General features: G+C 43.1%; 1 protein-coding gene across 1 annotated transcript in view; it reads left to right on the top strand.

Moving 5' to 3' along the window:
* FRMPD3 (FERM and PDZ domain containing 3) overlaps positions 1 to 15469 on the top strand; it is a 162872-nt gene that overhangs the window by 134970 nt on the left and 12433 nt on the right. The window contains exons 12-13 of the mRNA XM_090264719.1: positions 98 to 277; positions 5533 to 5677. Coding sequence (XP_090120845.1) covers positions 98 to 277; positions 5533 to 5677 — 325 coding nt within the window. The remainder of the gene's footprint in view (positions 1 to 97; positions 278 to 5532; positions 5678 to 15469) is intronic.

The raw sequence follows: 15469 nt of genomic DNA, 5'->3' as shown, positions 1-15469 counted from the left end.
GCCCAATGCTTGTTTTTTTATTTCCTCCTCCTGTCTCTTCTCCCTGCCTCCTCTGCTTTTCTTTCTGTGAATGCTGCCCACCACACTTGGGCACCAGGATGAGAAGCAGTCAGCCACCACTCTCCTGGTGGGACCCCGTCATGGCATCAGCCATGTTATTGACCTCAAAACCAACCTCACCACTGTGCTGTCTGAGTTCAGCAAGATCAGCAAGATCCAGCTGTTCCGGGAGAACCAGGGCGTGGCCCGAGTGGAAACCAGCATCATGGATACCAAGGTAAGCCTGGCTTTGGGGGCTACTTCTCCCCAAGGACAGGCCTTGGGAACAAAGGAAGAAGTAACCTTGAAAAAGAAAGTGTGAGCCTGTCAGGTGAGGTTCAGTTATTCTGAAGTGTTTCTGATCATGAGCTCATTTGGATTCATCTTTCTTGTCTTTCTCAAACATGTGGGACATGTTATCTTGACCACATATTAAGGTCAGCCAGTGCTAGGGAAAGCTAGGGAATGTCCGATCATCCCATAAGGGGTCTTCAGCAGTGGGGAGGCAAAATGTAGAACTCAGAGCTACCTCCAGGGTATCATTCCCCAATCTTGTGTCATAGTACACATAGGAAATTACATTCATGTGGAATATTGGGGTAAATGGACCCCAGAGACTGGCCACCCCAGGTCCTATCTGACTGTTCCAAAGGCTGAAGGAATATATGTACACCATTTGGGGAGCCCTGCCATAGGCACACACACTTGAAGTTATGCAGGAGGGAATATCTGAATATGTAGACAGAACTAAGGGGGACCTGAGGAGACAGTGAACAGGTAGAACCTGGTCTCCATTTCACCTCCTAGAGTCCACCTCTTCCAGAACCTTAAAGCCTTTCTCTTAGATGAGCTCATTTAGACTACCAAGCAGCTGTTGCCTATGCAGAATCAGGCAACCTTGATTCACCACCACCTCCACAGCTCTCCTGTTTGAACACTCAGTGACGATTACGGGTGGGGAAAGGCCTGCCTGCCATCTGGTGAAAGCTGTTAGAGACGGGGCAACTTTTCTTCCTTAAAAAATTTCCCAAGCAGAGATGTCTTAGCAGATTAAGAAAAGGTGCAAATCAAGGCTGGCTACTGATAGTGCTAAGTCTGGGGTCACTTAGTGAGAGGTACTGGGCACACTGAGAGCAGATGCTGCATGTTTGAGTGATTTTAGAAAAATCTGAAGCATGAGCCAAGTCAGGCCATTTGTATGGAAAAGCCACTGGAAACGGCTGGGTGGGCCTGAAAGTTGCGTGAAAGAGGGCATCAAGAAATCACCAGGGTGGGACAGTGTGAGCCAAGTCGATGGAAACTCAGATATGGCACCCACCTATCAGCTCTGTTGAGAGAGGGCTCATCAAAGGACTAATGACCTCTACCAGCCCTTCTCTCTGGGAGAAAGGTGTCCCCTTAGCTCTCACTTTGATGTCAGACAATTCAATTCCTCTCCATATGTCTCTGATGCCTTTCAGGATGCTGCCTCAGTGCTGGAGCTCAGAGGGAGAGGGTCCGAGTAAGTCCATGCAGAGGTGCTTTAAGAGTAATAGCCTGGGATTATAGAAGCCCTCTGTCTCCTTCAGCCTCAATTCCCACTTGTTTTTATAGCCAGCAGTTATGGAGACTTCTCTTCATGGCACCAGAACCCTGGGTTGGGGGCCCTGGTGTGGGGCTGGGACCCCTCACTCCTCAGGGGGACCTCTGCAGCTGAGATATCCCTCAAATTTTTACCTGCCATATGTGCATGTGGGGCCAGCTTGTTCTGCGTCTCTGCTCCTCCTGCCAGCAGAGAGAAATAGGATGTATTCACAGGCAGAGAGCATGCATGGAAATAAGCAAGACATATGTGCAGGTCGATAAGCATAGTTGCTTGGCTGGAGAGGAATATAAGAAGAAAAGAGACTGGAGAGATTGGGGGTGGGCAGAATAGGCCAGTTATAAGCTACAGTGGGAATCCACTTTAGGCCCTGGAACAGAGGAGTGATAGAATGAAAGTTGATTTGGACCAGTTTGCCCTATGGACAAGAGCAAGGCTAATGTGAAACCAGGGAGGCAAGGAGGGAATTGTGGTGCTAGAGCAAGAGTGAAGTGATAAAGTCAGGGACTGAGCTGGAGGGACAGCAGTGATAATGAAAAAGAATGAGTGTAAAATGTATAAAATTGTTAAGAGTATGAATGCATCTCCCCACACACAACACACACGTTTTATTATACCTAACCCTTATTGCCTGCTGCATGTAGCCCAAGTTCACTGAACAATTGTGCTCTGTGTGCACGCAGTGTCCACATCATGGGTGGGTGAAGAAGTGAGAGACTACATTAGGAGATAAACAGAAGATCTTGTTGGTGAATGGAGGGGGCTAGGAGAGCTTGCAAGATAGACAGAGTGGGGTGCGGGAGCATTTCAGCCAGAGCAAACAGCATAGGTTTAGGTATGAAGGGGTGTAATATCATGACATCTCTGGCAAACTGTAAATTATGTGTCATTGCTAAAGCATAAGATGAGGGGCTGTGATGGAAGGAGGGTACAGGCAGAATTAGTGGGAGATATACTGGAAGCTGTAGGTTGGGTCCAGGTCCTGAAGGGCTTTGTGTGACAATGGAAAGCAGTAGGTTTTAGATGATGAGCTACTTAAGATTTTAAGTGACAGGGAGAATCATATTTTAGAACATGACTTAGGCAGCAATATGGAAGTGAAGTGGGTATAGACTGGAGGCAGGGAGGTCAATCAGAATGTTATTGGAGATCCGGAGGTATGTCCCACCTTTTCCATATCACAAAAAAGGTCACAATCTGTATGGCACACTGGAATAAACAGATGAGGCAGCTTGTGACCAGAGGCAATAGGATCCAGAGGCTGAGGGGTTCAGGATCTATGTATACTTGTCACTCATTCACACATATATCGAGAAGTTTTCGTCTTGAAGGAAGATGATGAAGGCCTGAAATAAAGCAGTGGCAGTAGAGATAGCCATGATGTCTGTGATAGCTTCAGGGGAAGACTAGTGAGTCTTGGGTCCTCATAGTAATTGTGATAGCAGCTATTCACATCCCTTCTGCCATTGGTGACAGGGGGTGAGACAGAAAGGGGTAACTTTCCCAAACCTGCCATTCTATTCTCCTTCTGTCTCTACTTTGTTGTACACAAAATTGACCATTCTGTTGTGAGTAAGAAACATTCATTAACTGGAGGTCCAAACATCCCCTCTGGCCCTTCCTAATAGTGACCCAAAGGTAACATCTCATCCTGCTCCCTTCCTCACTATAGAAAGGAACCATTGCTCCTGGGGTACAGACCGTTCCTTTTCTTGCTGATGGTATTACATAAGCTCCACAGGAGCATTGCTAAGTCACCACCTAAGGGGCAGGTTCCAAATCCCTTACTGTGGCTTGCAGTGTAATTGGATATACAATAAATATTAAACAATTCATGACAGGATTCTATTGAGCACACGATTGTATGATATAGACATAGCACCTAACAAGTTTTGAGATAGGAAGAGCTCCAGAGGGAAAAGCCTGGAGATAGTGATTTTGAAATCCCAGCACAGAGATGAAAGTTTATGCCTTAATGTTGAAGAACTAAGGGTTGAGAACTGAGCCTGGGGCATGGATTGGGTGGAATGGTCATGCAGGAAGAGATGGTGAAAGAGAGAGTGATGGAAATAGATTACAGAACCAGAACACAGTATCACCTCACAGAAACAGAAGCCAGGGGGAGAATTTTCAAAGGAGAAAGTGATTACTGTCAGCAAATGAAACAAGCAGACAGGTGTGAAAATGAATACAAACTATTGTATTTAGCTGGAAAGAAGCTTAATTCATAGATCAGGTGGCAAACTACAGCCCATGAACCAAACCTGACCCACCACCTATATCTGTAAATAAAATTTTCTTAGAATACCATCACATACACTTGTTTAGTTTATGGATTATTTATGGATGTTTCACATTACAATGGCAGAGTTGTTGCAACAGAGCCTTGCATTGGCTCACAAGGCTTAAAATATTTACTATCTGTCCCTTTATAGGAAAATTGCCAACTTCTGGTCTATATGAACTGCAAAATATTTAATTCGAGCTGTGTGTTGGGATTCTGGGAGATAACAAAGAAAACTGGTGCAACTTTAACTGAAAGCTGAGCTGGTGTGAATTCAGAGTGGTTCCCAAGGTTCAGCCAAAGAAGGCTAGTCTAGTTGGTGACCAGGTTTAATCAGTTCTTCATAATGTCCCTTTATACTGCCGCTATCCTAATCACCTCTCACCTGGACTGGTGCAGTAGTAGCTTTCTCTGTGGTCAAGGAAGGAGCTCATTCCCTCTTAATTATTTTAAGTCTTAATGCCTGGTCTGGGAACCCTCATAAGTCAAGGTAACCCGTAGCCCTTTGGTTCCTCTTTAGCCAGTCCAATTTTCAGTACTCTTAATCTGGGGGCCACTGCCCTATCCCAGGTACAGTGTTCCTCATGGCTAATATCCATCTGACCCAAACTTATTTTCAAGCCCCACTTTTAAAATTAAAATACAGATATTGGGAAGGTTTATTGAAAAGGTGCTAATTTTTTCATTTCATTTCATTAATTAATTAATTAATGTATTTATTTGGTGTATCATTGCCAGGTCTTTGAAGTAGTCAACTAACTAATCCCAGGATTAATTTAACTGATTTAAAGTTAGGAACAAAAGTCAACAGAGTATGCTAGTGTTGCTCAAAGTGGAGATGTTATATATTAAAATAGATTTTTTGATCAAATAATTTAGAAAAGTTGGAATGCCGAAGACCCCTCTTGAAGTGTGGCAGTGCACATTAATATGGTAAAGGATCTGAGAATTCCCATAAGTACAATTATCTGTATAGCTTTGTTTAACCCAGTGTTTCACACATGTATTTGACCAAGGAGCTCTTTTAAGGAGCACCAATTAACATCTCAAGAACACTTTGGGAAACAGAAGGGAAAGTGGAGCACATGAAGGTCTAAACAGGCCTGCAAATCAGAAAGACTTTGGTACTGGAAGGCACAGCGAGGACTTGATTGCATGTAGTATCCATGTCCAGGAGCTGTTCTCGGTATCACAGGCATTTATAGAGATGAGCAAGAGATAGCTTGTGCACACCAGGAAGTTCCCATCAAGGATGTTCCCCAGTATAGCCTCAACTTCTAGGTTCATAGAGCTTTCCCAGCTGGCCCACACATCTGCTGAGCCCTGACAACCCCAATAAAAGCCACATGACAGCTACATGATGTTTTGTAATTTTAGTCTTTATCAGTAAAGGTGGTTCATTACATGTGTAATTAAAATTAATTTAGTTTTGGTATTTGGGTAAGAATTTACTATAAATTCTCAAATCAGAAGAAATCATCTCTCAGGCCAAATGCCTCAAGTTTTAGTTCAGAAACTATGTTTTCTATAACCGTGCAAATTATCTTTTCTTTACTATCATTCTCCAAGAATTTAACCTGCCTTCCTCTTTACCATATCCTCATGTTTCTTCCTATCTTTCCCTCAGCCTCTGGTGCTGTTGATGGAGTGGCCCGAAGCCACCAACTTTGCATGCCTGATTGCAGGGTACTGCCGCCTCTTGATGGATTCCAGGAAGATGGTCTTCTCTAGGCCTACCAGCCAGCCTCTTCCACCTCCAATGATCAAGGCAGGTAGGGTTCAGCCTCGGTTTTCAGCATGGCGGAGGCCCTTTGGACCCTGGAGACATGGAGGGAGGAACTTCACTGCCTTAGTGCTCACCCCATTCTGCCAGCTCCTGATTTACCAGGAACTGCCACTGTGCCACTGCATCCCACTTGGCACAAGCCAGTGGGAAAGACATATGACCTTCAGATGGGCTTGTCCCACAAAGGATGCCTGTGCCAACACATTGTGATAGAATCAATGAACTATTGTAAGATAAAAATAGTAAACGAGCGATAAATAGAACCAATTAAGGAATCCCATTTAATCTAAGGCAAAGCTTTATAGGTACATTGATCTAGGAGAGATACATGGTTGTTCTAACTTTGTTGAAGTGGAAGCTAAAAATGAAGATAAAACCTTTTTTTTTTTTTTGTTCATCATAGGGGGGTTGACAGCTGCCTGCAGTAAGAGGCCACAGAAGGCTGGAAAAGATTGTGCAGGCCCAGAGTCTAGTCTATCAGGAAGTTTAGAGATAGGAGGGGATGACCAAAGTCAAGTGCAGCCCCCAGACTGTTGAGTGAAGTCACTATTCAGAGCTGTCCTGATGATGGCACAATCAGAGGCCTTGAGAAAAATTAGCCCAGTCCAGATACTGATGCCCCTAACCAAAATGGGAGGAGAAGGATACCCAAAGAACAGGTATTCCACATATTAGACCTAAGGCTCATGTACGTGCAGTGAGTGTTCCCCCCACCCCATCATCCAAACATCACAAGTGGAAGCTGAGGCTTACCACCCAGTAGTTGCTCTCCTCACAGCCTGAAGACTCTTCCTACACTTGCCTTGCTGCTTAACTATATCTTTTCTCTTCAAGGCTGTCTTGCTTTGCAGCATGGTTACATCTGATCTAGATTGAGGAGTTTGAGAGTAGAAACTCACACCTGATGGATGACCCAGCACCCAATGGGCTGTGTACTCACCACACATACCCTCTCACCTCATCTTCTTCATCATGAACATCACAACAAGCTTATGTTTACATTTCATAACATTGTCCACAGGAATTAGAAGGTAATCCACCAAACACAGAGTTCGGAAAGGATAGGTGTCCCTAAGGCATATGAAGGAGGCCACATAGAGAAGCAAAAGAACTAACTTGGAATAGAAAGAACCCAGAGGTCCAAGTTGCCACATGTCTCCAGGTAAATTGATCCCAGGTAGGTGGCCATATTAGCATTATTAGTGTCACCTGTGGTCTTCCTCACTGTCATCACACCTAAGTAAATTATACCTCTTACTGAGCAGGATAGAGAGAGAGAAAGGAAAAAGGGAAGGCAGAAGGAAGAGTCTGGAGCTCAAGTGAGGACAGATGTGGAAGTAAGGGTTGTTTTGGGGTCCATTTTAAGAAAGCCCCTGGGTAGTTCTGTAGCCCCACCCTGCCTTCCAAAGGGTTTCAGCCATCCCATCCACACCCTAGCCAATGCTTTCATTAGTATTTCTCTTGCTGTTGGGATAGTGGCACCACATGAGGGACACAGGCTTCCTGTATCCCTTCAATCTCACTGAATATATTCCATGTTGCATCATGTTGCTTTTCCAAAGGCAAATCAATTTCACTGGATTATCATGCAGCCTAGAAAGGAGGTTTCTGTAAATGCTAGACATGGCTTTAGAGTTCCTCCCTAATTCCTAAAAACCCCTTTCCTTGGGCCTGAAGAGTGATGGGGGCATAGACTGCCTCTAGTACAGGGCCTCTGTCCATGCAGGAGCCAGATGGACCACCATGGTGTCCCTACTCTTTGTAGTGTTTGACCACCCCAGGGGCATGGGCCAATGCCTAGGCACAATACTTGGCCTTTTGGACTATTAGTTGCTGGGTTGATAGCAGCCACAGGGGTTCTAGGCAGGTGGAGCAGGGTCAGTCTCATGGCTCTGCCTGTTAGAGGCTGGTGTGCACATCTTATCCCAGGGCCCAAAGGACAGAAAAGGGCAACAGCAAGCAGCACCAATGAGAAGACCTCTACCCAGGTTACAGTGAGGGGCCATCAGTTCCTGGTACAAAACTGAGACTGGCTTCTTCCATCAGCCCACACTTTGATTCCACAAGAGAAGCCCCAGTGCTGGCTTTGGTTTAGCTAAAGCCTATAGGGAACAGTCATCCGGCCAACCTCATCTGGGTCTTTTCCTTGGAGAATAGAGCTCCAGCCCACTCAGAGCCTGGTCTCTCTAATCAGGTCTATATTCTTGTACTATAGCAGCTGCTGGCTGCCAGCTAATCCAACTCAATGCTCAGCTGACTGGGCTTAAAGAATGCTGTTAAACCGCCAACTGGAAAAGACAAAGCATCACGTCTTCTCTGAGATATACAAAAGAAGAAAATGGGGATGTGTAAGGGAAGAGACTACCTATTTGGCATTATCAATAGTTTTCCCGACGTAGGTATTTTACCCATGCACTCAACAACTATTTTTCAAGTATTCATTATGTGCCAGGCACTGCAGATAGAGCTGTGAATGACAGACATGGTCCTTGCCTTCACAGAGCTTACAATCTAGTGGGGGAATGCAGACAGACCATTGAAGTGATAATGCCAAAACAGTAAGTGCCTTTGCACTTAGAGGAAATTCAACTAACACAACAGAACAGCACCTGGTTTTGAGGACACAACTTAGAGAAAGTCTTAAGACAAATACCAACTCTCCAACTATACTGGGGTGATAGGAAATCCAGAGGCTGCTGTCATCTCTTTCCTGGGAGAATCCAGGAAAATAAGGCATTGGAGGCCTCAATTGAGGTCATAGTAAGAGGAGGATTTTACTCTAAATTTTCTCCCATGGTTAAAAAACAGTTTGGTCTGGTGAGCCAATCATTCTGGTTAATGGCTGGCTTACCGATTTTCATGTTAAAACTCATCAACATGCACAGAGTAAAAGCTATAGTAAACATAATAGACTTTTTTTTATGATTCACAGAGGACATGAGATTCTAGTAAGACCTCTTGGTCATCTGTTCTTGTGATTAGTAATGATCATCAAACTGTAGAATACGGCAAGACCAATTAAATAGAAAGTAGGTTGTATCAATATTGTGTTGGCTGTGTGTGTGTGCGTGTGTGTGTGTGTGAGAGAGAGAGATGGTTTTTTAATGTAGCTCCAGTTGGATCATCATCTTGTTCTTTGCAAGCATTTTTTAAAATCAATCTTCTGAGTGGGTGAGTACAGAGGGATAGACTAGGGCATCCCTTGGGAAAAACTGAGGAGCAATTTACAGCAGATTTGCAATCTGGGAGACATGCTATTCCAGATAACAGCCAACCACACCTGGCTTTACTGGCGTTTATAAACTTGTGTCTGAGGAAGACTTAGGTTTCTTTTCTTTTTCTTTTTTTCTGGGAAAGCCTTTCTTTTTCTTTTTTCTTTTTTTAAGTATATTTTATTGATTTTATTGTTACAATAGTTCCTATTTTTTTCCTTTGCTCCCCTCTGCCCAGCACCCCCCCTCCCCCAACAATACACCCCCCAAGTCCATGCCCATGGGTCGTACATACAAGCTCTCCTGCCTCACCCTATCATATATTCTTCTTCTTTTTAAAATAATCAATTAATTAATTATTTTAACAATAAAAAATAACAATCCTTCCCTCTCAGACTTAAGACCCTTTATAATCTTATAAAGGACAATGGGCGAAGGTCTCGAGCTCTTCTAGTTGCTTCAAGGTGGACATGGCTGTCATCCTACCTACCCTTGGGTCCAGAAATTCCTAATAAGAGTGGAGGTGTGGAGGGGAGGGTAGCCTTCCCACATGGGGAAGGATCATTCAGGCTCCAGGAAAGTTGGCTGTCCCCGGATAATGGCGTGCTTGGTTTAACAGGCTGGCATCCTTGTTGTATTCTGGGGGCAACAGATTTGGCAACAGGGTTAAAAGACATTATTCAATCCATAACCCCTAGATAACAGAAGGCAGGGATTAATTTTTCAATGTCCCACATTAGGGAAAAAAAGAGCTTTTTTGGAGGAAGGTGTGCCAGGCACATCTCACCTGTCCAAAACCCTTTTGCCCATTATACTTAGTTTGGGCTAAGGGAAATATTTTAGGTTTCCCCCCCATCAGAACTCTGGGTCCTTTCTGTCCAAGCCATTAGGATAGAAAAGAGAAACCAGTTATAAAGTGAAGCCCACAGACCACCCCATTTTTCACCAACCCAGCCACTTAGTTCAGCCAAACTGTCCAGTCTCAGGAGGCAGCGATGAAGACAGGATTAAGTGAGGCCTATACGTACAGACAATCACTCAGGTAATGAGATCATAGGCTTATGCCCTTTGAAAACAGAAAACGTGTCAATTTATGTAACATAGCCCACATATAAGTCTCTAAGTTTGTAGGACTGTCTTATTGGAAAGACATCTAGTTGCAAGGCATTTGACATTCTTCTTGCCTGTAAATTAAACATCTTTGATAATACCACAGACATAGTTTACCTTTCAAATGAAAACAAATTTTAAATGAAAAGAAACTTTAAAAACGGTCAGCTGCACTACTTTATAGTCTACTACTGAGCATTGTGATTTTTCTTGAATCATGATTTTTCTCCCTAAGATTACCCTCCTTGTCATAAAGGGACTGCATTAAGTCCATTTTTAATTTATCCTGTTCATGCATAAACACAACAAGAGCAAAAAATGATCACTTACAATCTTTAGTTTTGCTTTGCTGGAACTTACGCAAGGAACATTTAGGGTGACCTTCAGTCTGCCCTTCAGGGCACAGAAGCAGAACCACATACCTGGCATTCAGCCTTGCCTGTAAACACCTGTCTTTTCCAAGTCCTTCTGGTTTTCTATTGTGCCTTAAGGTCCCTTCTAGCCATCTTTCAGGAAAACAGCCTTCATTCCTTCCCTGGAAAGATTGCCGTGGATCACGCATCCAACCAAGGTACCAGGTCTTTTATCTCGTGGGCTTTTATTACCTTTGAAAGTCAATCCCAGTTCCTCAGGGCTTTTTGGTAACAACCAGAGCCCAAGCATGTCTCCTTTAGGCATGACATCCCAGTCAAAGTCTTAGTCAAAAAAAATCTCTATTAACAACTGGTCTTATTAGTTTTGTGCAAAGAAACTTATGTCATTACTTACTTCTTTAGAATGCCAAAATCTGAAGGGATCAGATAGGGAGAAAAATATACAGTGTGAAGGAAAATCCTTGTTCTTCTAATATTCACTAAAATTGCATTTCCATTCTTTATATTTTCATTTTTCCCCCACTAAAATTTTGTTTGTTTGTTTTTCCATTACAGTTGTCCCACTTTTCTCCCCCTCTTGCTTCCCTGCATCCTTCCCCCACTTCTCCCACATTCAGTCCCCACCCAGTTGTCCATGTCTATGGGTCATTTATACATGTTCTTTGACTAGACCCTTCCTCTTCTTACCCTCTTCTCTCCCTTCCATCTCCACCTTTGTTACTGTTAGTTTATTCCTCATTTACACACCTCTGGTTCAATTTTGCTCATTTGTTTGTGTTGTTCATTAGTTTCCCGTAATAGGTGATAGCATAAGGTATTTTTCTTTCGTTGCCTGGCTTATTTCCCTAAGCATAATTCTCTCTAGTTCCATCCATGTTGTTGCAAATGGTAGAAGTTCCTTCTTTCTTTCAGTACTTATTCATTGCCATTTCCCCCCTTTGTACTCGTGTTCCTCTCTGTCTCTCTCTGTTTCTTCATCCTCTTAAAGCAGACCCTTTAGCATCTCTTGCAATGCTGGTTTGGTGGAGATGTATTCTTTTAGCTTTCTTTTGTCTTGGAAACTCCTTATTTCACCTTCCATTTTGAATGAGAGTCTTGCTGGGTAGAGCATTCTTGGTTGTAGGCATTTGTTTTTCATTGCTTGGAATATTTTTTGCCATTCCCTTCTGGCTTGTAGTGTTTCTGCTGAGAAATCTGATGATAGCCTTATTGGAGCTCTCTTGTATGTTATTAGTTGTTTCTCTCTTGCTGACTTTAGGATTCTCTCTTTGTCTTTGAATGTTGCCATTTTAATTATGATGTGTCTTGAAGTGGGCCTGTTGGGGTTCATCTTCATTGGGACCCTCTGTGTTTTCTGGACTTGTGTGACTCTTTCTCTACTCATGTTAGGGAAGATTTCTGTCATTAGTTTTTCAAAGAGGTTTCTATCCCTTGCTCTTCTTCTTCTCCTTCTGGAATTTCTATGATACGGATATTATTATGTTTCATGTTATCCTGCAGCTGTCTTAGAACCTCTTCAGTCCTGTTCAGTCTTTTTTCATTTTGTTGCACTGTCTGGGAGTTTTTGTCTACATTGTCTTCCAGCTCGCTGATTCGATCTTCTGCTTCCTCTAGCCTGCTTTTAATTTCTTCTACTGTGTTCTTCAATTCAGAGATTGTATTCTTCATTCTTCTCCTTCTGGAATTTCTATGATACGGATATTATTATGTTTCATGTTATCCTGCAGCTGTCTTAGAACCTCTTCAGTCCTGTTCAGTCTTTTTTCATTTTGTTGCACTGTCTGGGAGTTTTTGTCTACATTGTCTTCCAGCTCGCTGATTCGATCTTCTGCTTCCTCTAGCCTGCTTTTAATTTCTTCTACTGTGTTCTTCAATTCAGAGATTGTATTCTTCATTTCCTCCTGGCTCTTATTAATAGCTTCTATGTCCTTTTTCATGCTGGTGTAATTCTCAGTAAGTTCCTTATAGTTTTTCTGGAGTTCCTTTTAGTTTCCGCTGAGCTCATTGAGCTTCTCCATAATCCATGTTTTGAATTCCATATCTGATAGTTTGCTCCCCTCTATTTCATTTAGCACTCTTTCTGAGGATTGTACCTTTCCTTTTGATGGGGGGTTGTTTCTCTGTCTCCCCATTTTTGTGACTCCTATTGTTTGTTGGTGCTTCTTACAATGATCTGCACTTCCTGGATCTGCCTCTGGTGGCATCAGATCCTGTACCAGTCTGGGCCTAGGCAGCCTGTTGGAGACTTTCAGGGATCTACTGCCTTTGTCTGTCTTCTTTAGTTGTTAATCTCTTCAATCTGTGATTAGCAGTCAGGATTTAGGACCATGAGTGTGGCAGCTTAATTCCTGTAGGCAGGGCTTTTGCTTCCCCTCAGGCTGACGACACTTGGAGGGGGGGCGGGGGGGCGGAATGGTCTGCCTGCAGTACTGGGGATGAGTCAGCACTGGGACCTGGTCGGCTGCTTCCCCAGTTCTCCCCTCAAAGCCACCACACCAAACTCTCCCCAAGCGTCTCCAGTCCTCTCTGCCTTCCCTCTGCTTGAGCCCAGGGTAAGTGGGGGCCAAAATATTTTCGTATGTGATCTGCTTAAGAGCTCTTTTACTCCAGCTGTTTCTCTCCGGCTAGCAAGAAACCCTGTGGCTTTTTGCTTCTCACAGCTGGATACTATTTTACTTTTCACTCTGTTGCTGTAGGCTGGGAAGCCCAGCTGGGGGTTTAGACCCTGCCCTTCTCAGGGGGAACCCCTGGCTGCTGAGCTGTTTCTCAGTCCCTTCAGCTGCCACCCGTGGGAGTCCAGCCAGCCCTTCCGCGTCTCTGCACTCCCTACCAGTCACATTGTGATGTAGCGGCCTTTTCTGTCTCTCCGTGGTTATAAGACTTTTCTCCAGCTAGTGTTTGGTTGGTTATTCCAGATGATTTCTCCAAAATTAAGTTGTAAATTCAGACTAGTCCTGGGAGGAGGTTAGTGTACCTTCCACTTACTCTTCTGCCATCTTGTTTCTCCTAGGGACATTCAGGGACATTTTCTCTGCTCCACCACCTTATGCTGCTCCTCGGATCTGGAAATCATAGTACGAAGTGGTGGGCTGTGCATCACCTGGCCTTGATAGCCTGGTGTTGAGAGATATTTCCATTTTGCAGGGAGATAAGCCACTCTTAGACCTCCAGCCCTTGTCTCAGAGGAGACACCACCTTCTTATTGGACATACCCCTGGGAGCCACCTCTGATAGCAGCCAATTAAGATTGTTAAGCTGTGTCATAGGTAATTAGCACCTGGTGCATTGCTGGGACCTATGAACAATACCCTGGGGTAGAGAACTCCTGAACTGATAGTTCGAGCTCCTGACTCAGTACTCCCTTCAGCAGTGTTGAAGGGTACAATTTCACTATATCCTTGCCAATCCTTGTTATTGTCTATCTTTTTTTATTACATCCATGGTTGTTGGTATGAAATGTATCTCATTGTGATTTTGATTTGCATCATGGCTCCTATCATGAATCCTTTCATGTGCTTATTGGCCATTTATATATATATTCTTTGGAGATATAACTATTCTAATTATTTGTCAGTGTTTAAATTAAGCCATTTGAACATAAGGATTTCTTCTGGACTTTCAATTATATTCTGCATATTTATATGTCTATCCTTGTGCAAGTATCATACTGTTTTGATTACTATTGCTTTGTAGTAAGCTTTGAAATAAGGAAGTGTGAATCCTGCTACTTTGTTATTTTTTAAGTTTGTTTTTGGTTACTCTGGGTCCCTTGTGATTTCATATGAATCTTTGAGTTAACTTGTCAATTTCTACACAGCCAGCTGGGATTCTTATAAGGACTGTTTTGAATCTGTAGATCAATTTTAGAAGTATCTTAACATTATTAAGTTTTCGAATTCATGAACATAGCATGCCTTTCCATTTATTTAAATCTTTTTAAATTTCTTTCACAATTTTTTCTTTTTTGTAATATGCTTTATTGATTATGCTGTTACAGTTATCCCAATTCCTTTTCCCTTTGTTCCCCTCCACCCAGTAACCGCCCCTCCCTCCAGTTGTCCCTCCCCCCTTAGTCCATGCCCATTAGTTGTGCATATAGTTCTTCTCAACATCTTCCTGTCTACTCCACTCCCTCCTACTATGCTTCTTAATTCCTGTACCATCTCCCTCCCTTTCCCCACTTCCCACTTCCTGCTGACCTCCCCCCATAATGTTCCCCATACCTATAATTCTTTTCCCACTCTCGTTGCCTACTTTGTTTGCCTTTGTTTCGGTTCCCTAGCTTCTGTTGTTGGTTGTTTTGATACAGTTTTCATTTTAGTGTTCATAGTTTTCATCCTCTTTCTCCTAAGCAAGTCCCTTTAACATTTCATATAACAGTGGTTTGGATCTGATGAACTCCTTCAGTTTTACTTTGTCCTGGAAGCACTTTCTCTGCCCTTTGATTCTGAATGACAGCTTCACTGGATAGAATAATGATGGTTGTAGTTTTGATTTTCATTACTTTGAATATTTCTTGCCAGTCCCTTCTCACCTGTAGAGTTTCTTTTGAAAAATCAGCTGATAGTCTTGTTGGGACCCCTTTGTACATAATTCTTCTCTTCTCTCTTGCTGCTTTTAAGATCCTCTCTTTAACTTTAATTTTTGACATTTTGATTATAATGTATCTTGGTGTGGTTCTCTCTGGGTTCAGTTTGTTTGGAACTCTCTGTGCTTCCTGGACCTGTAATTCTGTTTCCTTCCCCAAGTTCGGGAATTTCTGCTTCATTATTTTTTCACATAATTTTTCAATTTTTAGTTCTTCTTCTTCACCTTCTGGCAACCCTATGATTCGGATGTTGGCCCGCTTATAGCTGTCCCATAGGTTTCTGAGCCTCTCCTCATTTTCTTCATTTTTCATTTCCTCTTTCCGCACTGGTTAATTGTTCGTTTCTTCCCTATGTTCCGATTTGTTGATTTGATCCCTGGTTTTCTTTCCTTCACCACTAGTTTCATATGTGTTTTTGTTCATTTCAGCAGGACTAGCCTTCATTCCTTCCCCATCTTGTTTAAGATCTGCTGTTAGGTCTGTAAGCATTTTTA

The sequence above is a fragment of the Furipterus horrens genome, unplaced genomic scaffold (genome assembly GCF_987537825.1).
Source record: "Furipterus horrens unplaced genomic scaffold, mFurHor1.1.pri manual_scaffold_17, whole genome shotgun sequence".
Classification (NCBI taxonomy): domain Eukaryota; kingdom Metazoa; phylum Chordata; class Mammalia; order Chiroptera; family Furipteridae; genus Furipterus; species Furipterus horrens.
The sequence above is the reverse complement of the archived record's forward strand: the minus strand, read 5'-3'. Positions and strand labels throughout refer to the sequence as shown.